The 24,944-nt window shown below is 59.7% G+C and overlaps 2 protein-coding genes across 18 annotated transcripts; one reads left to right on the plus strand and one right to left on the minus strand.

Annotated features, from left to right (window-relative positions):
- Positions 1–738: 738 nt before the first annotated feature.
- Positions 739–13,709, minus strand: LIN37 (lin-37 DREAM MuvB core complex component). 11 transcript variants are annotated; one of them, XM_043501991.1, is made up of 11 exons: positions 10,085–10,284; positions 8,599–8,610; positions 8,078–8,135; positions 4,204–4,279; positions 3,792–3,842; positions 3,374–3,403; positions 2,617–2,702; positions 2,219–2,385; positions 1,821–1,967; positions 1,284–1,357; positions 739–1,134 (listed from the first exon to the last, which is right to left on the minus strand). In XM_043501991.1, the coding sequence occupies exons 1-11, from the start codon at positions 10,157–10,159 to the stop codon at positions 1,053–1,055; spliced, it is 858 nt and encodes a 285-aa protein (XP_043357926.1). In that variant the 5' UTR covers positions 10,160–10,284; the 3' UTR covers positions 739–1,052. The 11 variants fall into 11 exon arrangements, with proteins under 11 accessions (XP_043357926.1, XP_043357927.1, XP_043357928.1 ...); XM_043501992.1 differs by lacking the exon at positions 8,599–8,610 and adding an exon at positions 8,616–8,627 and having other exon boundaries at positions 8,078–8,136; positions 10,085–10,260; XM_043501993.1 differs by lacking the exons at positions 8,599–8,610; positions 10,085–10,284 and adding an exon at positions 13,704–13,709 and having other exon boundaries at positions 8,078–8,132.
- On the plus strand, positions 10,474–23,163 carry PROSER3 (proline and serine rich 3). 7 transcript variants are annotated; one of them, XM_043501979.1, is made up of 13 exons: positions 10,692–10,830; positions 11,544–11,667; positions 12,045–12,322; positions 12,616–12,758; positions 12,899–12,942; positions 13,323–13,411; positions 13,648–13,778; positions 13,953–14,134; positions 20,219–20,535; positions 20,626–20,899; positions 21,131–21,308; positions 21,657–21,738; positions 21,900–23,163. In XM_043501979.1, the coding sequence occupies exons 1-13, from the start codon at positions 10,820–10,822 to the stop codon at positions 21,967–21,969; spliced, it is 1,923 nt and encodes a 640-aa protein (XP_043357914.1). In that variant the 5' UTR covers positions 10,692–10,819; the 3' UTR covers positions 21,970–23,163. The 7 variants fall into 7 exon arrangements, with proteins under 7 accessions (XP_038238924.1, XP_043357912.1, XP_043357913.1 ...); XM_038382996.2 differs by lacking the exon at positions 10,692–10,830 and adding an exon at positions 10,474–10,599 and having other exon boundaries at positions 11,544–11,652; positions 20,219–20,899; XM_043501977.1 differs by having other exon boundaries at positions 10,586–10,697; positions 20,219–20,899.
- Positions 23,164–24,944: the final 1,781 nt, after the last annotated feature.

A 24,944-nucleotide genomic window follows, 5' to 3' on the forward strand; every position in this document is an offset into this window, starting at 1 on the left:
TGTGTTGGGGTGCACCTATTTGAGGTTACAGGGCAGAATAGATGTGGTGCCCAGGGCTGGGCATGGCGGGCGGGAGCCCCTGGTGCCCAGGGCTGGGTGTGGCGGGCGGCTGTTTGGAGTTGTGTGTCGGAGCATAACAGGTGTCTGGCATGGTGTTAGAAAGCACCTGTTGCATAGGGCTGAGAGAGACAGCCGGGGGGCCCTGGGCCAGCTGTTGGTACCTATTGCTACATATGTGGGGTGAGGGGAGCTGCAGGAGGTAGACATGTACCCATACTCCAGGGGCATGGGTTACAGTAACATCCCACCCTGCTCTCTTACCTCATTCTCCCCCCAGTCCCACACACTGCACCCCCTCACTAGAGCCCCTGGGGCCCTGCCTCCCCCCACAACACCCCGACACGGGCCAGCCCAGCCACCAAAGCGTGGCCAGTGCAAACTCCCTGCTCTACCCCTCTGCAGCAGTATGATATCACTGTGACACACCCCTCTGCTCCTGAGGGGAGGGGGGTAACTCAAGGCTGATTAACCCTTTGTAGAACAGCTCAGGTGGGGTTTACAGAGGTCTAGCCCCCCCAGAGCCCCCTTTACCCACAGGGGTGAGGCAGAACCCCACTTCCCAGCCACCCCTATCTCCCCGCCCCTGCTGCACTGCCTCCAGCTGTGAATTCTCCCCAAAGGGGGCTTCTCCCTGGACCACTCCGGGGTGTCATCTCCCCATGACACACGTGAAACAGGTGCCAGGGACTCCATTTATTGGCTGTGTTGGAACTGGTGGGGGAGGAGAGGAGTGAGGTTGGGATGGGAGACTAGGCCCCCTTCCATGCACTAGCCGCTGCCTCCATTCAGGGGCAGTCCCACCCCACTCAGAGCCCAGGGGACAGAAGGGGAGCATGAGGGGCACCCCCGCCCTCTCCCCCACACCACGCCCAGGGTATTCAGCTGCTTTCTACTAGGAGTGGCCTCCCCAGAGGCGGGGTGCCCACGTGGCCCCATTCCCAGTGGCTGGGCCTCAGTACAGCCCCACCCCCAGAGACAGGGGCCTGGGCCCCTCACTGCCGCTCGTACATCTCCTTGAGGATCTTCATGCTCTCAGCATAGCGCAGCTGGTTCCGGTGCGATGCCTCCTTCCACCTGTGGGGGCAGCAGAGAGCAGAGATGGGGCAGGGGGGACAAGAACTCCCCTCCCCCATTCCCTCCCCAAGGCTGAAGCACCCCCAGCCCTTCCCCCAGGCAGAGTGTGAACACCCTCCCTCCATCCCCCACCACTCTGGCACACCCACCGCTGGCGGATCTTCTTCCAGCGCTCCATGTTCTTATAGATGAGAGATGACATCGAAGGCCGTGGGTCAGGGGTCTACGTTGGCAGCGGGGGGGGGGAAGGGGAGAGAAGAGAGAGAGAGAACGAACACACATCAGGTTGGGGGGGGAACCTGGGAGAGCAGGAGCCTACAGGGGGTGGATCCCCTGGAGGGGAGGGACAGTGTCATGGTAGGAGCATAGTGTGTGTGGGGAGATGTGTAGTTGGGGGGTGGACCCCAGGGGAAGCGGGTAGGAAAAGAGCATGGGGGGGAACCAGGTGGGAGATAGGGGGCAGGCAGCCTTCAAGGCTGGGACACAGTATCGGGGACCCCATGGGACCCATGGAGAGTGGCGGGGCAGCAGTCCAGGCTGTGAGAGCAGAGCAGTGGATGGGGGGCAGACTGAGGGGGGCTGCAGCACCCCCTGCAGATGGAGGAGGGAAGAGGATAGAGCTCAGCTGGCATGAGGCCCTGGGTGGGGCAGGGGGTGGACATAGCTGCCTGGGGTCCCACCCTCACCATGTCAGGGGGCAGCCCCCCATCCTCAGGTGGCAGCGGGGAGGGTATCCTGGCGCTCACAGACTCCCCACCAGCACTCTCCAGGCCAGCACACGGCGGGGGCAGCTTGTACACATCCTGGCTCTTCCCATTCAGCCCCTCAGCCCCCTGGGAACACAGAGCAGGTCACAGCAAGGGGTGGGGAGACCCCGCACAGCCCCTCCCCGATCCCTGCCCCTCAGCCCCCTTGGAACACAGAGCAGAGGGAGGGGACACCCCATACAGCCCTTTTCCCATCCCTGCCCCATGGCCCCCTGGGAACACAGCAACGGGAGGGGACACCCAACACAGCCCCACTCCCATCCCTGCCCCATGGGGGATAGGACCCCATACAGCCCCTCCCCCCACATACCCCCCACCTCCTCATCCTCAGGCAGGGCAGGCAGCGGGGGGCTGGGCGAGCGCTCCCTCTCGCGCACAGCGGGGCTGTTCCTCATCCAGGCCCGGCAGATGGGGTACAGCGGGGTGCTCTCTGCAAACTGCGCTAGGTCCACACTCCTGTCAAACAGCTTGATGATGTAGGTGTCTGGGGGTGAGGGCAGCGAAACCATCAGACGGGAACCCCCAATAACCAGCCTGCCGCTCAGGATCTAAGCCAGCACCCCCTGGGGCAAAGACCCCATGACCCATTCCCTGTCCCCCAACCCAGCCATGTTCTAGTCCCCCCACCACCCCATACCAGCCAGTCCCCTGCCCTGGGCCAGTTAGGAGTCAGCACCTCCTAGAGGGGAAGGCCCTGTGCCCCACCCCCACTTACTCTGTCTCTGCTGGCCACCCTCAGTCAATCCGTCATCTGTCTCCTTCCTCTTCTTGCGCCGGTGATGGGAGAACCGTGCTGAGGGCCTGCCGTGGGGGTGGGGACAGATCAAAGGTGGACAGCCAAGCCCCAGCACCTCCAGGGACTGAGGCCAGGCCATAGAAGGGACTCCCCACCATAGGGCTGAATAGGGGCCCAGACACATGGAGCCTCAGGCATGATCCTGGGAGAGGAGCCAGCCCTTCCCCACACTGATATCTCCATCCTAGCACCGTCCTGCCACCCGCTCCCCACAAGGGCTCCTTGCACAGGAAGCCTCGCCCAGCACAGAGATGCAGCCAGCTCTGGGGTGGGGCAGCTGGGAAACATCCACACAGTGACTATTGCCGGAGAATCTCTAAGCCCTTTAACAACAAAACTTCAGCCTCATAATGCCCTTCCAAGAGTTGGGGGTGTCACCTCTACTTCACAGACAGAACTGAGGTGCTGATTGCAAAGGAACTTGCATCAGGTCAAATGGCTAAAGAGGGAGAGAACCCAGGAGTCCTGACTCCCCCTCCCTCCCAACCCACCAGATCCCACTCCCCACCCACAGCTGAGAGAGAACCCAGGCATCTCTGGTTCCCAGCCACCCTGTTCTAACCCACTAGACCCCAGGGCCTCCCCGCATCTACTCATCCATCTCCCATCAGGGTGGTGTCTGGGCCTGACAGCCCTATGGTGCACAGCGAAGCACAATGCCGCTGGAGGTACCCACCTCTTCCCAGTCGCGGAGGGGGAGGAGTCCCTGCAAAGACAAGAGGAGAGGGGAGGTGAGGCCCAAGGTGCAAGGCCCCCCCACCCTTCCCAGGGGCAGCAGGCCCCCGCTGCTAGACATGGTGCCCCCTGCTCCAATCCTGCCCACACCCCTGACCCAGGAGAAGGAGGGGTGTCTGAGGAGCACGGGTGGTGTTTGCAGGAGGTCAGCATGGGGGTGGGGAAGAACCAAGGGCTGGGAGCTGAACCCGGCTGGGGTAATGTGGGGCTCTGAGTGAAGGGGACAATCCTGCCATCCCACAGCTCCGCACTGGAATGTTACGGGCACTCCCAGCTCTGACCTGGCTTCCCAAGCAGCCACAGGAGAAAGGCTCCCCCCACACAGCCCCCCCAACAGCTCCTGGTCAGAGGCTCCTTACTTGCTGAGCGGGTCACTGGACGTCTTCCCGGCATCCTCGTCCATCTGCTCCCTGCAAGGAGCATGTCCGTCCAAATCAGAGCCGGCCCGATCCCATCCCCCATGGCATGCGACCCTGGGGGCCCAGCCCCCGAGCCAGCCGACCCATTGCTGTGGGGCTGGAGGGACCCATCACTCCCCAGAGGGAAAAGGCCCCATTGCCATTCCCCACACCCCTGAGCCAGCCAGTCCCATGCCCAGGGGTGCCCCCTAAAAGGGTAAGGACCTGTGTCTCTTTTCCTGCCACCCCAAGCCAGCCCGCTTGACCCCTGCCCTGGGGGTGGATTAGAACCGGTGCCCCCTTGAGGTGAAAGGGCCCCATATTCCCCCAGCTCTGTTCCAAGCCCAACTCCCAGCCTATGATCTCCACCCACCGGTCCACATCACTCTTCTCCAGCAGACACTGCAGCACAGCATCAAGGCGGTTCCGGGCATTGGTCATCTCCAGATCTGCGGTGGGAAGCGTAACTCAGACACATGGAGCCCTGAGTGCGATAGTGGGAGAGGAGCCTGCGCCTTCCCACACGGCCAGCCCCTCTGCAGCCCCACCCAGCTCTGCACATCCCAAAGGGCTCCACGCACAGGGATGGCTTGCCCGGCACTGGAATGCAGCCATCTCTGGGGTGGGGCAGCTGGGGAAGAGCTAAACACAAGCTACAACTGGCCAGAGCAAAGGGGTTAGCACCTTGTCTCTTGGGGCTCTTGCAGGGTTAGAATAGAACCCAGGAGCCATGACTCCAAGCCCCCCCTTGCCATAACCACTAAACCCCACTCTCCTCCCCAAGCTGGGAAAGAACAAAGGAGGTCCAAAAACTGCTTTGGGTCAGGAACTGAAGAAACCTGAACACAGGGGGAAGCAAAACAGAATGTCATGTTGTGGGGTGCAATCCAGATGGGGAAAGAGTTGTGTCTCCCCTTACCCCCATGGGTTTCACAAAACCTTGTTACTGCAGCTGCCTGCTCCCAGTCAGGACCGAGCATGCGCTCTATGGCCAGCCCTCATCCAACGCTTTCGCTCCAGGAGTTGGCCTGTAATACCCAGCTTTGGTTATCAATAGGTCAAGTGAGTCCACGCTCCATCCAGCCTGGAATCTCCCCAAACCATGTGTTCTGAGATGTCCAACTCAGTCCTGGGACAATCAGAGGGAGGTTGGGTCTGTTGCTTCTTTACAGAGTCAATAGCTCACAGTTTGCTACGTGAACCGAAGTTCCCCAACAGCTGAGTTCAGACACAGCCTGGGATGCGCCGAGATTCAACATAAACCATGTTCATGTAATTCCAAAGAGCTTTGCAATGAGCTTAAGTGGCAGGAACGGTTACAAGAGAAAGGGAGAGAAAACGTGGTCCAGTGACTGAAACTTAACAAGGCAGACATGGTGGAAGGTAAAAACCTCCCCACATCTCCGCCAAGCCAGCTGACCAAACCCCAGGGGCCAGATCGATCCCCCAAAGTCAAAGGGGGATAGATCCTCTCTCGTCTTAGGGGACAGCCAGATCACTTGGGGTCTCCTGGCCCCTCTGAAATGTCAATGACAAAAGCCTATTTCCAGCTGTGAGGTGGCACTGTGGGGTCTGTCCCCCCACCACCCCGTTGGAGTTGTCTGCAAAGATGGAAATCATTTAGTCTTGCCTCTGCTGGCATAACCGAATGAACATGAGACATGTGATTGGCTATCTCCCTCCCCTCCCCTCCGCCGTGGTAGTGCGCCATTCGCCTCCCACCTTTGAGAGTGTGGTGGGCCGGTTTACACGACATTCTCACTACCTTTCAGAGTACTGTGGGAGTGGAAAACTCACCCTTCTGGCTACGGTGGGGTAGCTCCTGCTCGGCTGGCAACCCCTTGTCAATTATCATTTCAGTTTACATCCATAACTTTGCACCCGTTGCCTGCAGCCATGTTACACGATGATATTAATACCCAGTGAGTCATGAGCTTTCCGCTGGCACCTCTCAAGGCATATTTTGTACAAAGGGTATGAATCCAGGCATGCTTCGGGTCACCTGCCCCCCTTACAATGCTGCAGGAGGGTTACCCACTGGCTGATCCAAAGGCCCTGTTTCCTGGACTAGGGTCCCCATTTCCTTTCTGTGTACAATTTCCATCTCATATTCTTAGAGCGTCATGCTCCATCAGAGTAGTTTGGGACTGGAGCCATTATTCTAATGCAGAGTGATCGGTTAGGCCCCAGAATTTCTGTTGCACTGCCCACGCTCCGGCCGAGCATTCTCTCTCTATGACAGAATAATTCTGTTCAGTGGGTGTCAGATTCTTGCTTCATAAAGCATTGGGGGAGTTATTACTGTCCCTTGATTGCATTAGTGCAGCCCCTAACCCAGCACGTGAGGCATCTGAGCACAGCTCAAGTCTGGACTAGCCAGAACAGGCTTCTCGGCCCTCAACATGCTTTCGAACACACACCATTGTCTGGCTTTTTGCACATATCTGTGATTGCAACTACAATGTCACTGAACCCACATGCCCAGAGAAACTAGGTCAGAGTTCTACTGTCAAAAGCAAACATTGCAAAGGTTGATTGGGCTATAAAGACAGGGCGGGGGGCTGAACCTCAATGATAAGCAATTGACCCAACAGGTTGCATATGATATTATGTATCATCAGAGAGTATCAAGTGAGGTCTTTTCTGAAAACTAATGACACTTGGTGATGAATATCTGGGGAGATGTCTGTATTAATGCTATGGGAGAAATACTGACACTTAGTGAGGTTACGTTTTACAGCCTGTGTCCACACACAGGGAGAAACAGCTCACTCCCACCCAGTCAGCTCCCTGCCTCCCAAGAGATTAAGCAAGATGTGATCAGAACTGATGACAGGCCCATTTACACAGAAACCATATAGGGGGCAAACAGTCTGAGGTCAACCTGCTGCTTAGACCAAGTTCTCTGAAGGTATAAGGCAAGGACAGAAGCCACCTTTGGCACCCGTCACTAGATGCAAGAGATCAGAGCTACTGCAAGCTAAGAAAAATGGGTCCTTCCACCACAGGGGGGTTGAAGTCTCTAGAACTGAATACAGGTGAGAAATCTGCTTAGGTAAAGATCTTGCACCTAAAAGGACAAGGGAAGCCAGCATGTTGTGCTTTTGTGAAGGTCCTGATTGAGGCTGGGAAGAGCAAGCAGGCAGACAGACCATCTTGACCAACACCTGTATCTTGACAAATTGTTTTAGATGTTTCAGAGTAGCAGCCGTGTTAGTCTGTATTCGCAAAAAGAAAAGGAGTACTTGTGGCACCTTAGAGACTAACAAATTTATTAGAGCAAAAGCTTTCGTGAGCTACAGCTCACTTCGAGCTGTAGCTCACGAAAGCTTATGCTCTAATAAATTTGTTAGTCTCTAAGGTGCCACAAGTACTCCTTTTCTTTTTGTTTTAGATGTATGTTTTCACCTGCGTTTTGCCTGTACCCCTTTCTAACTTGATTGTTTTTACTTGGCATGACTTATTGTGTCCTATTGTTCATAAACGGGTCTTATTCTTACAAGCCAACTCACCTCTGTGTTTCAACGGCAGGTGCATTCATCCCAGTGAGGTTAATAAGCTGTGATGCATGGGTTTCTTTCGAGGAGCAAAGGAACTGCACTATTTCTCTGAACTGGCCAGGAGAGGGCTGGACATGGCAGAGCATACTCTGGGGGAAATTCGGGACTTGGAACACGTTGGGGTCAGCTTCCTGGTGGGGCTGCAGACAGGCTGCTGGGCCAGGGCTTTCTAGCACACACTCAAGGAGTGACCTGCACGCTGGTAGATTGGCTGCGAGCCTCTTAGTGGCACTGGAAGACACCCCAGGCTACCAGACAAGTGGAGACAACCCCCACTGGGCTGGATTGCACCGTGAACCCTGACTGGACCATCATAAAACTTGTCCCTTTGAATGGGCGTGGATGCCGGGTGTGCACCCCAAAGATCCTGATGGCAAGCAATTGGGACCCTCCACTCGCCAAAGTATTTTGAGGATCAAAACATGCCCAGGGTGGGTAGAGCCCATGCAGAGACAGGCATGTAACCCCCAACTGCCTCCATGACCACCCTCCCCCAGGGGGTGTAGGTTCTGTGGCCTCCTTAGAATGGATCAGCTGCTGGGCACATAGCAGCTGCGGGGTGGGAATGTCTTTCAGTGCCTGGCTGGGGGGCAGCCGGAATCCCAGACTAGGTAGCTGAAGGTGCCCACCCTGCCACCTGGTACCACCAGGGCTCTTCAGGCAGATCCACAGAGGTACAGAACCTACCCTGCTTCTCGATTTCCACCTTTGTAGGCAGCATGGCGACCTGGGGCCAGGAACCCTGCGAAGAGAGACCTGGAGTCAGAGAACGCGCTATATAGGCATGGAGAGCAGGATGGTGGGTTACAGCTGGGGGGGGGGGTGTCGGGAGTCGGAACTTCTGGGTTCTATCCTGGCTCAGAAGGGGGATGGGGCAGAGGGAAATAGAACCCAGGAGTCCTGACCCTTTCCATGCTGAATCAGGTTGCCAGATTTTTCAACAACAAGCTCTATTGGCCCTCAGGAGCCCAAAATAAGTCACCAACCAGCTTTTAAAGAGAACCGGAGTGCTCAGCGCTACAGGATCACAACACAGCAGCAACGAAGGGACAGACTGCCCAACGCAACATGATAAAAAGCTTTTGCTTGGCCTGTTTTTCTAGCAGTTGGGTAAAGCCACACAGACAGAAACCAGGGTAATTTCCCTTCTCTTTGTAGCTTAGCTAGCCAATATGATGGGCTGAAATGGGCCAAGTGCACAGCCAAGTTCTCCAGCCACACTCAGCTCCAGCTGACAGACTGAAGGGGACGCAGCCCTAAGGTGAAATGTGCTAGCCCGAAAGCCCCCCCAAGGGCAGGGGGAGAAATGGAGCAGCATTTCACAGATGCTTTTTCGCCTCAGGATGCTGCACAAAACCTGCACAATCTTCATGTCTGCAGCCAGCCAAACTGACTTCCCCTAGAAAGGGGACAAGTTGGGATTTCAGGGCTTTTGTCTCCTTGCCATTGGCTGCAGTACCTTTTTCCATTCTGGGCCCATTTCCTCAGGGATGGTGGATTGGGAACCATGAGCCATCCATCTACCAAAAGTAGCAGCAAAACCAGAATCAACCAAGCTTGCAGCAGGGGACACACCTCCTCGATTTCCAGACCACTCTGCTTTGACAAAGCCGCACGCCGGCTAGAGGCAGTAATGCCCAGGTGGCACTGGCCAGTTTCTGGCCAACTCAGGAACAAGATGGTACCTGGGGCAGGGCTGTGCTGGGAAACAGTTGGATTTTGAACTTCAAGCACAGTTCCATGGGTGTTCTGGGGGCAATGAGGCAGCTAGTGGGCCTGCCGTTCCCCAGCCCACATGCAGCCCCTGTAACTGGCCAGCCTACTGCCATGGGCGTACACCCCCCACCCAACACAGACCAGGCTCAGCCACAGTACGACGCATACACCACCCCATACACACCAATGCGGACCAGGCAAGAGCCCAGTAACACACAACCCCCACCACACATACCCCCCCCCTCCTATGGGCCACGCCCAGCCCCAGTATCAGCACCACACACCTCACTCTCCCCCACAGGTATCTTGCCCCCCCCCCCACCATACACCTCTCAACCCTACCCCCACATACCCCACAGATCCCCCCACACCCTACATTCTTTCCATTCCCACATCCCCAACTCTCCCCCCCACAGCTTTACCTCCAACCCCACCCCATACACCCCTTATGAACTACCCCCCACCCCCCAAACTCTCCCTCCCACAGCACCATCCCCACCTCCAACCCCACGTCCCCATACACCTCCTACGCTTCCCTCCCATGCACTCTCCCAGCTACCCCACACATCTCACCTCCCCACCCCCAAACTTGCCCCTCACAGCACCCCCACCCCACGTTCCCCATACACCCCCTACGCTTCCCCCCCTTCCTACAGACACCGCTCCAACACCCCATACATCCCCCCACCCAGATCCCCAGCCCCACCCACCCCACACAGCTTCACCTCCAACCCCACATTCCCTACACACCCCGTACGGCCGCTTCCCCCCACGCACCCCTCCGAGCTACCCCATACATCACCCCCTCCCACATCCCATGCGTCTCCGCACCCCCTACATCCCCCACCCGCATGGCTCCACCCTGATCTCCGCCCCCACGTTCCCCATACAGCCCTGTCCCACCCTCCGCCCAGCTACACCGCCCCCACACCCCGTAGACCGCCCCACGGCCGAGACACCCGTCCCCGCTCTCACCGCCCTCCAGCAACGACTCGCGCCCGCCCGAGCGCGCCCAGCGGCCCAGCCGCCCGCACCCCTCCCATTGGTGAGCATCGCCGCCAATCAGAGCCCAAGGCCCAATCGCCGCCCGGCCTCTCTGGCTAGGCACGCTGGGAGCTGTAGTCCGCGCCGTGTCCGCGGACCGGCGCTTTGCCTCCTGGGAAGGGTAGCGCGAGAGCGCCCGGCGGCCCTTTTCAACGGGTGGAAGTAGACGGGGAGCTGTAGCCACGGGCGCTGCGACTCGCAAGCGACGTAGCCATCGGACGCCCGGCCCGGCCCGGCCCGGCCCGGCGGCCGTTTTGATCGAGCTGCGCGGCCCCCTGGGAGCTGTAGCCGGTGGCGAAATGGCTCACGGGAGCTGTAGTCAAAGCATTTCCCCAGCGCTCCCGCGGTGCATCGAGCGCGTTAAAAGAGGCGCGGGGCACCATGGGAGCGTAGTCAAGTGGCGCTGTGCCTCATGGGAAGCGTAGGACCCGCCGACAGGCGCCTGGGCGGTAATTTTCAGCGGCGGGGCGGGGGCAAATCGCGGAGAGCGTGGTGCATTATGGGACACACGCTCACTCTACCCGACATGCCTGGCGGCCGTTGCTAGGTGACGGCCTGGGCGGCGAGTTCGGTTGGGGGAGGCCCTAGGGGTTGCTGGGGCAGAGGGTGGAGGCCGGACGCCTGGGTTCCCATAGCCCCCGCGGCCCCGCACCTCAGGGGCCGGGAAGGATGGAGTCCAGGTAGGGTCCTCCCGCCTCCCCAACCTTCCCGCCCGGTACCCCTGGGGCGCCCCCAGAGCTGGCCGCATCCCAGCGTGCTCAGGCCGTGGGGCGGCGATGCCGTCTGGTGCTGGGGACGGGGGGCAACTAGGGGGGCGACGGTGTCCGGCCCCGGGGTGTGTGGGGGAGGGAGGAGGGGGGGGGGCGACGGTGTCCGGTCCCGGGGTGAGGGGGGGGGGCGACGGTGTCCGGTCCCGGGGGGAGGGAGGGGGGGGGCGACGGTGTCCGGCCCCGGGGTGTGTGGGGGAGGGAGGAGGGGGGGGCGACGGTGTCCGGTCCCGGGGTGTGTGGGGGAGGGGGGGCGACGGTGTCCGGTCCCGGGGTGAGGGAGGGAGGGAGGGAGGGAGGGGGGGCGACGGTGTCCGGTCCCGGGGTGAGGGGGGGGGCGACGGTGTCCGGTCCCGGGGTGAGGGGGGGGCGACGGTGTCCGGTCCCGGGGGGAGGGAGGGAAGGAGGGGGGGCGACGGTGTCCGGTCCCGGGGTGTGTGGGGGAGGGAGGAGGGGGGGGCGACGGTGTCCGGTCCCGGGGTGAGGGGGGGGGCGACGGTGTCCGGTCCCGGGGTGTGTGGGGGGCGATGCTTTCTGCTTCTAGGGGTTGGGTTGACGGGGGGGTGCCCTGCCCTGCCCTGCCCCGCCCCGCCCCTGAGCCCTGCTAATTCCCTTTTCGCCTGCAGCACAGCTCTGTTCTCAGTCCAGGGGAGCCCCTTCGCCATGGGGAGCCCAGTCCGGAGCCACTACCACCCTTCGCCTGCCCGCCTGCCCGGCCCACAGCACCAGTGCACGGTCCGGTGGGGGAGGGCGTTGGGGGGGGCTGGAGGGGGCAGCTGGGTCATGCTGTGTTGTGGAGTTTGGGGGGAAGCTGAATCAGGGTGGGGGCTGCAGGGAGGCATTGGGGGTCCTGGGAAAGGCTATGTTTGGGGAGTTGGGGAAGGGAAGCTGGGTTGGGCTGTGTGGGGGAGTGCTGCAGAGGGGAGCTGGGTCACATTGGGGGCTGCACAGGGGGAGCTGGGTCAGGCAGGGGCAGTTATGGGGAAATTGGGTTGGGCTGTTGAGGTCTGTGGGGATCCTGGGAGGGATCCTGTGGGGATCCTGTGCATCCTGGGAGAGATGGGGGTGCAGTCTCTGCCCAAGCTGGCCCCCATCACACTCCTGAGCTTTCTCCATTTTCCCCTCAGGCCCTGAGCCCAGCCCACCTGCTGCCCGGTGTCCCTGCCATCGCCCCACACCGACAGCGTCCCCCTGAGCCCACAGCCTCCAGCCCCCAAGACCTCAGCTTCCTGCAGGGCCCCAGCTGCTGGGGGACAGCTCTGGACTCGGACTCCACCAACCCCTTCCTGGAATCGTGGCCCTCGACTGAGTGCAGCTCCCCTAGCACCCCCCAGAAGGCGCCAGACTTGAGGCAGCCGCTGGGCCCCCTAGCCTCAGCCCGGGATGGGGAGTCCATCATTGCCAAGTGAGCTGCTCCCAGGGCAGTGGAGCCTGGTGGTTAGAGCACGGTGGGTGGAGGCTGGGAGCCAGGGCTCTTAGGTTCTATCCCAGCTCTGAGAAGGGAGTGGGGGTCTAGTGGTTAGAGCAAGGGAGGGAGGATTGGGAGCCAAGAGTCCTGGGTTATCTGCAGTTTCTGGGAGGGGAGTGGGGTCTAGTGGTTAGAGCAGGGGAGTGGTGAGTGGAAGCCAGGACTCCTTGGTTTTAGGCCTGGCTCCGGGTGGGGCAGGTGACCATTAACACCATCTCCTTTCCCTGCAGGTACATAGAGCGTTTCCGCCATGGGCAGCCGAGCAGCCGCAGCCAGCGCCAGGTGCCCCCCATCCCCACAGCCAGGGAGTTCTGGTGGCTCGAACCAGCACCTCCCTCTGACAGCTCCACCCCGAAAGGGGGGGCAAAGCCAGGTACCCCTAGCTTAGGGTCCCTACTTGTGGGAGGGCACTTAGACTAAGGGGTCCATACCCCTCCCCTGCTTGAGGTCCCTGCGGGTGGAGGGTCTGGTTGGTTCCCTGGACCCTCCTTTAACTGGGCCATCTCCTTGCAGACTGCGCCAAGCTGGAAGAGGCAAGACCCCCGCTGTGCCCCATGGTCAGTATGTTGCTTGCAGGGACGCAGAGCTGGTGGGCACCAGGCAACCACTTAACAAGGAAGAGGGGCAGGCTGGCTCTGGGGTGCTCCTGGGTCCCTGCCTAGCTCCTCTCTATCCACTCTGGGGATCCCTCTGCCCCCAGGTCCCTGCCCAGACCCTCTCTATCCACTCTGGGGATCCCACCCCCAGGACCCGGCCCATGCCTTCTCTATCTGCTCTCAGGATTCCTCTGCTCCCAGGACCCTGCCCAGCCCCACTCTAGGGCAGCAGGGGACCATGTACTCTGGCTGGCTCTGTGGGGGACAGTCCCTGGTGCTGCCAGCCCCCTGGGACCTGGTTGTGTGGCTGTTGCTTGCACTGCACACTCACTCTGTTCCAGGGGGTCCCCTCAGACACCTCCCTGCTGGAGTCGCCTGAACCCAACATCCGCAGCCTGCAGGAGAGAGCTGCCCGGCTGCTGCTGAGAAGGTACTGTCCTGACACACCCCCCCCCTGCACTGGGTATTCCCCCCCCATGGCACCCTCTTCCCTGCTGTGTACACATCCCCACCCCTGCAACCCCCCCATCTCACCCCCTGTTGGGCACACACACACCCCCCACTGGGTATCCCCCCTCCGGCCCCTCCTGCACACTGGGGAGGGGCAGGATGCCCTCCAACGGACAAACCCTCTGCCCCCTCTAAGCTTGCCTGCTCTTCTTGCAGTGAGTCCTCCCTGAGCAGCACCATCCCCGTCAGCTCTGAGGGGCTGCGCTCCACACCTCCATCCAGCATCCCGGACTCGGACCAGGTGCTTCCCAGCCCCCCTCACCTCTCCCTGCTGGAGCCCTCCCCAGGTAGGAACCGAGGTACTGGGCCTTTCCCCTCTAGGGGGAACTGGCTGGCTCTAGGGGGCAGGGAATGGAACACAGAGCCTTTCCCCTCCAGGGGGCGCCAGCTCCCATCTGGGCCCAGAGCGGGTTATTCCCTGTCTCTTGTTCCTCCCATGACACCCTTTGTCTCCCCCCCAGGGCCCCTGCCCCCTGCCTGCTGGCCTCCTGCCCATATCCCACAATGCTCCTCTTCCACTCGGCCGGAGGATGACATCCTGTTCCAGTGGCGCCTGCGTCGGAAGATGGAGCAGGCAAGCCAGGGCGGCAGGTCACTGCCCCTACTGGGCTGGAAGAGTCAGCAGGCCTGGGGCCCAAGGACGGTAGGAGCCCAAGGGTGATTTGAGGGGATGATTCTGGGTGACCTGCCTCTCTCAGCATGGATCATGGGGGGCACAGCCAGCTGTGGGGCTGTTCCCTGTCTGCCCTGCCCGAGAGCTGGCTGCATTTCAGTGCTGGGCGAGCTGCCCCACTGCAAAGTTATATGTGCCTGTTACCTGCCTGCCCTGCCCCAGAGTGCTGGGCAAATCAAACTACCCTGGGGTCATGTCACGGACTCTCATTCCCCGTGCTCTCTCGGCTCTGTATGGTCCCTGGGAGGAGCTCCCGTCAGTGTGACAGCCCTTCTCGTGGGTCCACACGCTCTCCGGGGGTTAAGCCCTGCACTCTAGCGCTCCTGGACCTGCACCCCTCTGAACCTTCCATGGGCCCCCTCAGAGTGTCCACTCACACTGGATCCCGGGGCCTCCGTGCCTAGAGAAAGCAGTGCAACTCCGATCTCTACCCTACAGTGACTCCCAGCCAGCGTAACACCAGGAGAGTTTAGTGAGCATCTGAACCCAGCACAGGCAGTTCTCGGGGCTTTTGAGCCTGGCCAGTCTCGGCATCATCCATGTGGGTCTGTCCCAGTCCTGCTGGGCTCAGGCTGCTCTTTGTCCCCAGCCCAGAAGCTTCCTCCTTCCAGCTAAGCACCCTATATCACCTTCCCTACAGCCCCTCCTCAGTTCACTGTCTTGGTCCCAGGTATATGGGCCACTGAGGCCCTCTCTCTTCCATCCTTTGTTCTCCCACTGGCTGGAACCCAGTGGCAGAGGTCCTCTCCTCAGCCCATTGTCCTCCCATGGGCCAGAATCGGCTGACTGCCAAACTGGGGGGGCCTACTAATCCCTAGGGTACCCAATCTTCAGGCAGTTGTTGGGGTCCTGACTGCCAGGTAAGGTCACACCTGGTCCTCTCCAGCAACAAACTCCCTCCCACCACCTCGTTAAACACGCAGTATGCAGGGGAACTGAGCCACAGACCGCACTCATGCAAGACACTAAGAAAATCCCCCCACTTCATCATAGTTCACCTACCGTTTCTGTGTAACCCCCCGCTCCACTCAGAGCACCCCGCACCAATTCTTGCACCAGTGATGCTCCCCGGTGAGCCTTTGTGTGACAGGGCATCATACAGCTGCTGCCTTTCCTAGCCACAAACTGCTCAGAGCCTTTCTGGTCAGCTCCCCTGTGCGCTGTATTCTCGGCTCTTGCCCTGTCTCAGTGCTGTCCAGCCCATAGCCCACGTGCTGGACCTCACCATCCACCTCTGGGCCACTGCTCTAGAATGAGAATAAATAGGAGGGGGGGAGACCAGAGAAGGGTTCAAGGGTTAAAAAACCTGCCCGAGAGCGACAGATGGAGGCCTGGTCTGCACTACTCGGTTAGTTCGACATAGGCTGCGTTGGGTTGTCCTAGTTGCGCAAGCGTCATCCCTAAGCTCTGGTCTACGCTAGAGTTAGGGTGATGCAAGGTAGCCAGCTTACATGGACACACAGTCACCGTTCAATAACTGCAGCAGCCACGTGCCAATGTAAGTTAGATCGACGTCATTTTGTAACATGGCCGCAGCCTGAGATTATAGCTTAACGAAGAAGGAAGGTGAAGGGGTGATTTATCGTAGCCAGGTCAACCCTGTGACAAAGTGGGGATTTTTCCCTTGTTATGTTGTATGTGAGTCTTACTGTTTTGCATGAGTGCTGTGTGTGCGCCTCAGTTTCCCTGTGTATTGCACCAATGTCTAGGTGGTGGGAATAAGGGTGTGTGACTTCTGCGGGGGCTGATCCAGCTGCCCACATGGATGCTATGGCCGCCCCTTCGTAAGCTGAGACCCAGGAGGGGGATGCGAACAGGAGACTCTTAGTCCAGGAAGCGAGACAAAGGCTGAAGGAGGAGCAATGGCAGGGCAGGGGCCAGGCAGCTGGAAGCGAGTTGGTCTTGGCTGGCTTGGGGCACGGGAGAGAACCAGAGCCCTGACTCTGGGCTCCCCTCCCCCCCAAGATGGACTTGGCTGAAAATCACTGATTTCTGTGCTAACAAGTTCTGCCCTACGCTGAGTTCCTGTTGACGAATAAACTTTCTGTTTTACCGGCTGGCTGAGAGTCATGTCTGACTGTGGAGTTGGGGTGCAGGATCCTCTGGCTTCCCCGCTCGGGCAGTTTGGAAGGGGATGCTGAATGCTCTGAGGTCAGACCCAGGAAGGTCGAAACTGTGTAAACTTCTTGCCCTGGAGACAGTATAGCTCAGAGAGAGGAGTCTCCCCCAGAGTCCTGACTGGCTTCGTAAGGAGTAGTTACAGAGCATCAGCCCAGGGATTCCGTGACAACTGGTGGCAGTGGTGGGATAGATCACCTTCTATGATGAGATAAATGGCTCTGTGGATATGGGGAAAACGGTAGATGTGATACATCTTGACTTTAGCAAAGCTTTTGATACAGTCTCCCACAGTATTCTTGCCAGCATGTTAAAAAAGTATAGATTGGATGAATGGACTATAAGGTGGATAGAAAGCTGGCTAGACTGTCAGGCTCAACGGGTAGTGATAAATGGCTCGAAGTCTAGTTGACCGCCGGTATCAAGCGGAGTGCCCCAGGGGTCAGTCCTGGGGCCGGTTTTGTTCAATATCTTTATTAATGATCTGAATGATGGTGTGGATTGCACCCTCAGCAAGATCAGAGATGACACTAATCTGGGGGGAAAGGTAGATATGCTCAAGGGTAAGGATAGGGTCCAGAGTGACCTAGACAAACCGGAGGATTGGGGCAAAAGATATCTGATGAGGTTCAACAAGGACAAGTGCAGAGTCTTGCACTTAGAACAGAAGAATCCCATGCACCGCTACAGACTGGGGACTGACTGGCTAAGCAACAGTTCTGCAAAAAATGACCTGGGGATTACAGTGGACAAGAAGCTGGATATGAGTCAGCAGTGTGCCCTTTTGCCAAGAAGGCCAATGGCATATTGAGCTGTATTAGTAGAAGCGTTGCCAACAGATTGAGGGAAGTGATTATTCCCCTCTATTCGGCAATGGTGGGGCCACACCCGGAGTATTGCGTCCAGTTTTGGTCCCCCCACTACAGAAGGGATGTGGACAAATTAGACAGTCCAGCGGAGGGCGATCAAAATGATTAGGGGGCTGGGGCACATGACTTGCGAGGAGAGGCTGAGGGAACTGGAGTTATTTAGTCTGCAGAAGAGAAGAGTGAGGGGGAATTTGATAGCAGCCTTCAACTACCTGAAGAGGGGTTCCAAAGAGGATGGAGCTAGGGTGTTCTCAGTGATGACAGAACAAGAAGTAATGATCTCAAGTTGCAGTGGGGGAGGTCTAGGTTGGATATTAGGAAACACTATTTCACTAGGAGGGCGATGAAGCACTGGAATGGGTTACCTAGGGAGGTGGTGGAATCCCCATCCATAGAGGTTTTTAAGGCCCTCCTTGACAAAGCCCTGGCTGGAATGATTTAGTTGGTGTTGGTCCTGCATTGAGCAGGGGATTGGACTAGATGCCCTCCTGCGGTCTCTTCCAACCCTAAGAGTTTATGATAAACTGCACTCTGTGGACGGAGCATCCTGCAGTAAGTGACTGGGGAGCAGTAGAACGAAAGGGGATTAGCGAGAGATGGGTGTGCTGAAGGCTCTGAGAGCAGAGGTTGCAGGAAGGTTGAAGCTGTGTAAGCTTCTTGCCCTGGAGACAGTGTAGCTCGGAGGGAGGAGGCTCCCCCACAGTCTTGACTGGCTTTGTAGGGAGTAGTTCCAGAGCATTGCCCGGTGACTCTGTGACAAACCCCAAACCCAGCCACATTGTAATGAACCCCACATTCTGACACTGTCTGTCCGTCCATCCAACCTCCTTGGTCAGGTCCCGGGGAGAGCCCCCAGACCTCTCCAGCAGCCCAGGCTTTATTCCCCCCACCTCGCACTTTCCCTGTCCTCTGTTCTCCAGCTGGGTCTCTGCTCTGCTCCCTGTGGAGAGGCGGGCAAATCAGTCTCCTCTGGGACGCTTCCGCCTACAGGCAGCGTCCTGGTGACTGCTTGCCATTGTCTTCTAGGCTTTTCTATTGATACAGGGCCTGCCTTGGCCAGTCCTTTTGAAGGACCCGGACACCCTTCATACCTTTGTCTCCTTTCCCAGCCCATCCTGAGAGCAAACAAGCCTTTTCCTCTGTCACGGAGTCACAGTCTGGGTGCTCTGGAACTGCTCTGTATGAGGCTCAGCCCAGACTCTGGTGTAGCAAGTCTCCCTGCAGGGGCCCTTCCACGAGAGCAAGAAGCATCTTCAGCTTCGGCTTTTCCTGGGGCCAACCTTGTAGCGTTCAACCTCATGAGCTCCCTGCAGTGAATCCACCTGGAACAGAGTCCATCTTGATGAGTGGGGTGTGGAGCCCTGCACTCCACCTGCCCCCCTTCTCCCCGCCAGTCCCAAACGAGGAGACTGACCCTTTCAGCTGCCCACTGCCCCTCCTCCTTCCTTTGTCTCTTTCCTGGGCCAGTAGGTCTCCTGGTCTGCACCAGCGCCTCCGGCTTGTTCTTGCAGAGGAGGGGGCCTGGCCATCAGTTGCCAGGATACACTGTGTGGCCGTTCTCTGCAGCCCACCAGCAGTCACACCTGCCCTCTAGGGGTCTCTGCAATGATCATTCCCCCTTATCCCACCACCTAGATACTTGAGTAACATATAGGGCAGGGGTGGGCAAACTTTTTGGCCAGAGGGCCACATCTGGCTATGCAAATTGTATGGCAGGCCATGAATACTAATGAAATTGGGGTTGGGGGTGAGGGCTCCAGTTGAGGGAGCGGGCTCTGGGTTGGGTCCAGAAATGAGGAGTTCAGGCTGCCGGAAGGGGCTCCAGGCTGGGGTTGGGATACAGGAGGGGGTGAAGGCTCTGGTCGGAGGTGTCTGCTCTGGGGTGGGGCCAGGGGTGCAGGAGGGGGCTGGGGGTGGAACAGAGGGGTTTGGAATATGGAAGAGGGCTGAGGCAGGGGGTTGGGGTGTGGGAGGGGGTACAGGCTCTGGGCTGGGGATGGGCTGTTTGGGGTGTAGGAGGGTGCTCCGGGCTGGGACTGAGGGGTTTGGAGGGTGGGAGGGGGATCAGGGCTGGGGCAGGGGCGCGGGAGGTGGTGCTTACCTCAGCCAGCTCCTGGAAGCAGCGGCATGTCTCCCCTCTGGCTCCTATGCAGAGGTGCAGTGCCAGCCAGGTAGCTCTGTATACTGCCCCATCTGCAGGCACTGCCCTTGCGGCCAATGGGAGCGGCAGAGATGGCGCTTGGGGATGGGGGCAGCGTGCAGAGTCCCCTTGTGGGGGACGTGCTGCTGCTTCCAGGAGCCATGTGCGGAGCGGGGCAAGCTCCTGCTCCCCAGCAGGAGCTGGAGGGCCGATTAAAAGTTCTAATGGGCTGGACGCGGCCCACGGGCCGTAGTTTGCACACCCCGATATAGGGGAAGCTGAGACGCACACAGTATTCAGAGAAAACATTAAGAACATTCCCATTTTGTCCCATTTCCCCCACTGGGTAACAATGCGTCATATAGGGGAAACTGAGGCACACATTGGCATCATGAAAAGATGACAGAAAATTCCCCCATTGCCACGCAGCTCAAGGAATTCTTTAGGACAGTTCTCAGGTTGTGTTACACGGGGGCCAGACTAGGTAATCACTATGGTCCTTTCTGGCCTTGGGATCTAGGAATCTGTAGCAACTCTTAGCTCCACCCAAGCAACCCCATCTGTCTGTGAGTCTCCCTTGTCCAGCTTGGGCCCTTGGGCTGGGCTTCCTGTTGCAGGTGAGCAGTTGACAGCGGGTTTCCCCTTGGGCTGCTCTGGAGGGTGTCTTCCCCACCACCCGAGCATCTCCTAGGCACCCCGAGCTGGTGTTGGCTGGCCCATTGGTTCGGAGAGTGCCTTGAAGCTTGTAGCATTTCCCAGGGTTGCCATCTGGTGTGTCTCCCAGCGAATGATGATGAACAGATGATCCCATGGTGATGCGCAAAATGTTTGTTTTTAATGCAGCGAGCTCCGGCGATACTTAATATTATTCCAGGATATTGCAGGCAATGCCCCTTCATTGGCACACCTCTCCCCTTATTCCTGCAGGGCGATGGGGCGTGCATGACATGTCCAGGCCTTGGGCTGCTGCCAGGCGTGGCAGCATGGAAGAGTGGAGATGGCATTGCGTTCCCAGCACCTGCTGCCCAGCCAGAAGTGAGATCTGGCCTGGAGTGGGCACCAGGATCCTCTGTGCTTCGCCAAGGGATTGGGCACCCCCTGGAGGTGCCCTTCCTGAGTGCTGAGCCAGCTGTGAGGCAGAACCCCATAGCAGTTCATGTCCTGGGGCAGCTGGCATCTGTTGCAACTCCCTCCAACACACCACAGTGTGAGGGAGATGGAGGAGGAGCTGCAGAGAGGTGGAGCTCCAAGGATGCTCAGCTGGGAATGGGACTAGCAGAGCAGCCCAGCTCCCGGGATTCTCGGCAGGGAGCAGGACCATCGGAGCGGCCTGCCTCCCAGGATGCTCGGCGGGCAGCGGGACCATCGGAGCGGGCCGGCTCCCAGGATGCTCGGCGGGCAGCGGGACTGTTGGAATGGGCCGGCTCCCGGGATGCTCGGCGGGGAGTGTGGGCAGTAGGTGTGGCACAGAACATACTTAAAGAGACCCAGCAGCCTTCCAAACCTCAGCCATCGCAAGGCAGAGCTGCCCTGGAGCCAGAGGCCACCCGCAGCTGGAGGAGGAGGAACAGGAAGGGGAAGTCATCCATCCACAGTGCTCTGGGGCAGGTGCAGTACCCATAGAGAGCCTGGCTGTGGGGAGTGGGGTGGGGTCGCTGGCTGGGGGGGAGCTCCTCTCCCAGCAAGGGGCACTGTGGGGGGCAGGGGTGTGTGGGGAGCACCTGGCTCCCTGCAGAGGGGGATGGGGCTGGGGTGCTGGCTGTGGGGAGCAGAATAGCAGTGTGGGCTAGAGGTGCAGAGAGCAGGGCAAGTGACCTCCTGTATCTCTCTCTTTCCCAGGTGATCTCTGAGAGGCTGTTCTCCCCCACGGCATCCCCCCACCCCACCAGAGGACACCAGTCAGGGCAGGGAGCAGTCTCCCCTTCAGAGCAGGGTGCAGCAGGGGAGCTCCCGGCCCCTGGCTCCCAGCACCCACAACTGCTGCAGCTGGCGGCTCAGCTGCTAGAGGAGGCGGAGGGTGAGGGGGTGCAGGGGGTGGTTGGCAGTCCGGGTAGGGAGGAGAGGGCTGGTGGGGGGCTCAGTCAGGAGTGGCAGCAGGAAGTGGGAGATCTGCTCAGGTCTCATTTCAGGGTGTGGATGGAGGGGCTCTTGAGCAGGGCTAGGGAGTGATCTAGCTAGGGTCCCCGTGGGGGCTGGGGGGAACTGGATGGGATTTTGGGGGTGGGGGATCTTGCTGGGGACTGAGCGGGGGTGTGAGTGCGGGCAGGTGGGATGTGGGGGGACGTGGCTGGGGTGTGAGTGGGGGCAGGTGGGATGTGGGGGGACGTGGCTGGGTTGTGAGCCAGGTTCTCTCTGTTGCCCCCAGAATCAGATGGCACTGAGTTCGAGGAGGATCCACTGCTGGAGGTGCTGCGGGGCCAACGAGAGGATCTGCGCAGCCAGCTCCGGTAATTACCCCAGCGCAACACTGGGGCTGCTCTGGGGCAGGGCAGAGGATGGCTGCCATCCCCATAAGGCAGCTGCCCCACCCCAGAGATGGGCTGCCCGGCTGGGAGAGGCAGCTGTCCAGTGCACTCTTGGCGCTAATTTGTGCTCTCTCTCCCCCCAGGGCCGTCGACATCGCAGTGTCCAGACTCGTGTCTCAGGGCTTGGCTGAGCTGCCCGGCCGCCCCTGCTGAGGGTCTCTGGGTCTCCCTCTCTTCCACCCCTGCTCTGTCTGGAATCTGCCTTGGGGGGGGTCGGTAACAATATCCTGAGCCAGGGCAACTAGCTGTGAGACCACATGCCCCCATCTCAGGGCCAAGTCAGCCCAGAGCATGGGTTGGGCGAATCTGCCAGCTCCCCTCGAGCCAGATAGGCTACCTAGCACAGCCAGGGCCTCGTGCCCCTTGGGGTAGGGTCATTGGCCCAGCGGGAGCATGTCAGGGAGCGGAGCGGGAGCACTGGCGGTGGGTGGAGCTCCCAGCCCCCCAGCCTGGCCCAGCAGGGGGCGCAGTAGGGCACAAGTGTGCTAGGGGGAACTGTTCCCTGGCCGGGTGTGTGTAGTTTTTGCTGTTTTCTTAGGCAGTGTAATAAAAGTGTGATTCATAATTGGCATGGAATGGGCTTGTCTGCAGCCGGCTCTGAGAAGTGGAAATGGGGTATAGGGGGTGCCAGCTCCTATCTGGCTCCATGACAGCAGGCTGGCTGGCTCAAGGGGGCAGGGAATGAGGCAGGGGGCCTTTCCTCTCTAGGGAGTTTGCCCCCCAGAAAGAGCTGGTGCTCCCTAGCAGGGAAGCCTCATCCTGTACTGCCCCACAGGTGAGGAAGCTTGGCCCTCTGCCCAGTCCCCTGTGCCCAGCTCTGGCTCTCCCTGGCCCAGGGCCAGCACCCGTGTCAGGCCCACAAGTGCCGGCTCCTGGCTCCCCCGGCCCCTCATAATCAGCCCTTTGTGTGTCCAGTCTTCAATGGCCGTGTGTGTGCTGCCAACTCCGTAGCCCCCACCCCACAGGGAACCACAAAGTCAGGGGCTCTGCTCCCTGCCTATGGCAACCACATCCTGCCAGGGCAGCTCCGTTGGGGGGAACTGGGTAGTGGGGTGCTGAGTGAGGGGGCTGTGAGACACTGCTCTTGGCTGGGGGTGTACCCCACTGCCCCATGTTGAAGAGCGGGGTGTGTACACATACACCTCACTGCCTTCTGCTGGCTGGGATACCAGCTGCATTGCTGTGTGTCCTGCACCCTATCCCGCTGGTAACAGAAGGGGATTTTCCTCTGTTCCGGCCGCCTCCAGTCCAGCAGAGTGATCCCTTCCCCCCCCCAGCGCTCTGGGGCTGGGCCCAGCTCGGTCTTGTGCTCAGGAAGTGAGCACAAGCTGGAGGCTAAATTGGGCTCTCGGCGCTTCGGCCCCAGCTGCCTGCAAACGGGAAGTGGGAGCCGGTGGGGGCGGGGGCGGGGGCGGGGACAATTCCCGTCCCCAAAGCTACTGGGGGGAGAAGGGCAGGGGGACCTACAGCCCCCTGCTGTTCCAGCCTCCCTCACCCGCCAGCTCTGCTGTTACCCCTCAATCCCAACCCGCAGCATCCATTGGAGCCCCTGGCGCCCCCGGACACGGGCTCTGAGCCGCCACAGGTAGGAGGGCCTGGGGGGATGCCACCAGTGCCCTGGCTGCCTGGGTCCCATGGGCTTGGCAGCACCAGCTGTAGAGTCCCGAGGGGGCGGAGACACCACCTGAGTCCGAGGGATCCTGACCCGCTTGTTCGGTGGGGGCCTTCCCGCTCTGTCGCTTCCTGGTCACATCCCACTCGCTTGGTCTGCAGCCTGCACCCATTTGCACTGTCTGCCCCGGGGGCTCTGGCTACCCATCAGGGTAGTGCCTGGCTGGTCTCCTGCCCCTCCCCATACACCTTCTGCCAGGGGGCTCTGGCTGGCCTTCTCCCCATGCAGCCCTTCGCTCCCCTCCTGCACGTGCCCCTCCATCCACCCTGCCACCCACCCCTCCCCACACGCTCCTGCCATCCCTCCACTCGCCCCTCCCTATGTGCCCACTCCACCTTTGCAAACTGGTGGGGGACAGGAGAGATCCCGGAGGCCTGGCAAAGGGAAACATCGCACCTGTCTGTGTGTAGGCACAATCCAGGAGCTCCTAGACCAGCCGGGGAGAGAGATTGGCCCTTAGCAGGTGAGGCGGTGAGATCTGACTGTTTGGGGCACATGGGTTTGTCCAGAACAAATCATGTCCCTGACCCACTCTTCTCTAACAGGGCCTAGCCGTGGGGCGGGGGGGGGCGGTTGACATGAGCTATTGCCCCTTCAGTGAGGCTGTTGATATTGTCCCACGTGACCTCCTGAGCAAATCAGGGCCATGCAGCCTAGCCGAGCCTGCTAGGGGGCAGAGCTGGGCAGATGCCCTGGAGCGGGGCAGGAACCTCCGCAGGGAGTCCCCGCACAGGAGGCTTCTAAAAGCAGGGCAGACAAAGCCCTGGCTGGGCTGGATGCCCTCTCCAGGTCCCTTTCAGCCCCACACTGCTATGGGTCTATGATCCCTCTATCTGCCCCCCTCTACACATCCATCATCGTCCCACCAATCTACCCTGCCCCACATGCACCCTCCATCTGTCCTTCCCCACACCCACCCCTCCCTCCATCTGCCCCCCACATGCCCCTCCACCCCCCATTCTTCCCCACACCCATCCCTTTCCCTGCCCACACATATCCTCTACCCCTCGATCCATCTGTCCTTCCGCACACCCACTCCTCCCTCCATCTGCCCCACCACATCCATCCTCCACCCATCCATCCATTCTTACCCAAACCCACCCTGCCCACTCCCATCCTCTACCCTTTCATCCATCCATCCCTCCGACCGTCCTTCCCCCACATCCACCTCTCCCTCCATCTGCTCTCCCACATGCACTCTGCACCCACACTCACCCACCCACCCGTCCATTCCCACATCTACCCCTCCACCCCTGCCCATACATATCCTTTACCCTGCCATCCATCCATCCCTCCATCCATGCCGACGTCTGTCTATCCATCTGCACATGTACACCCCCCACATTGGCCCTGCTCCCAGACGTCTACCAGAGCCACTCTGGCTCCTGACGCAGCTTCTTCTTGACTCTTCGGGCCACGTGGGGCTCCACCCCACGTCTGTGCAGCTGGCATGTGT

This window comes from Dermochelys coriacea, chromosome 24 (genome assembly GCF_009764565.3).
Source record: "Dermochelys coriacea isolate rDerCor1 chromosome 24, rDerCor1.pri.v4, whole genome shotgun sequence".
In the NCBI taxonomy this organism is placed as follows: Eukaryota; Metazoa; Chordata; order Testudines; family Dermochelyidae; genus Dermochelys; species Dermochelys coriacea.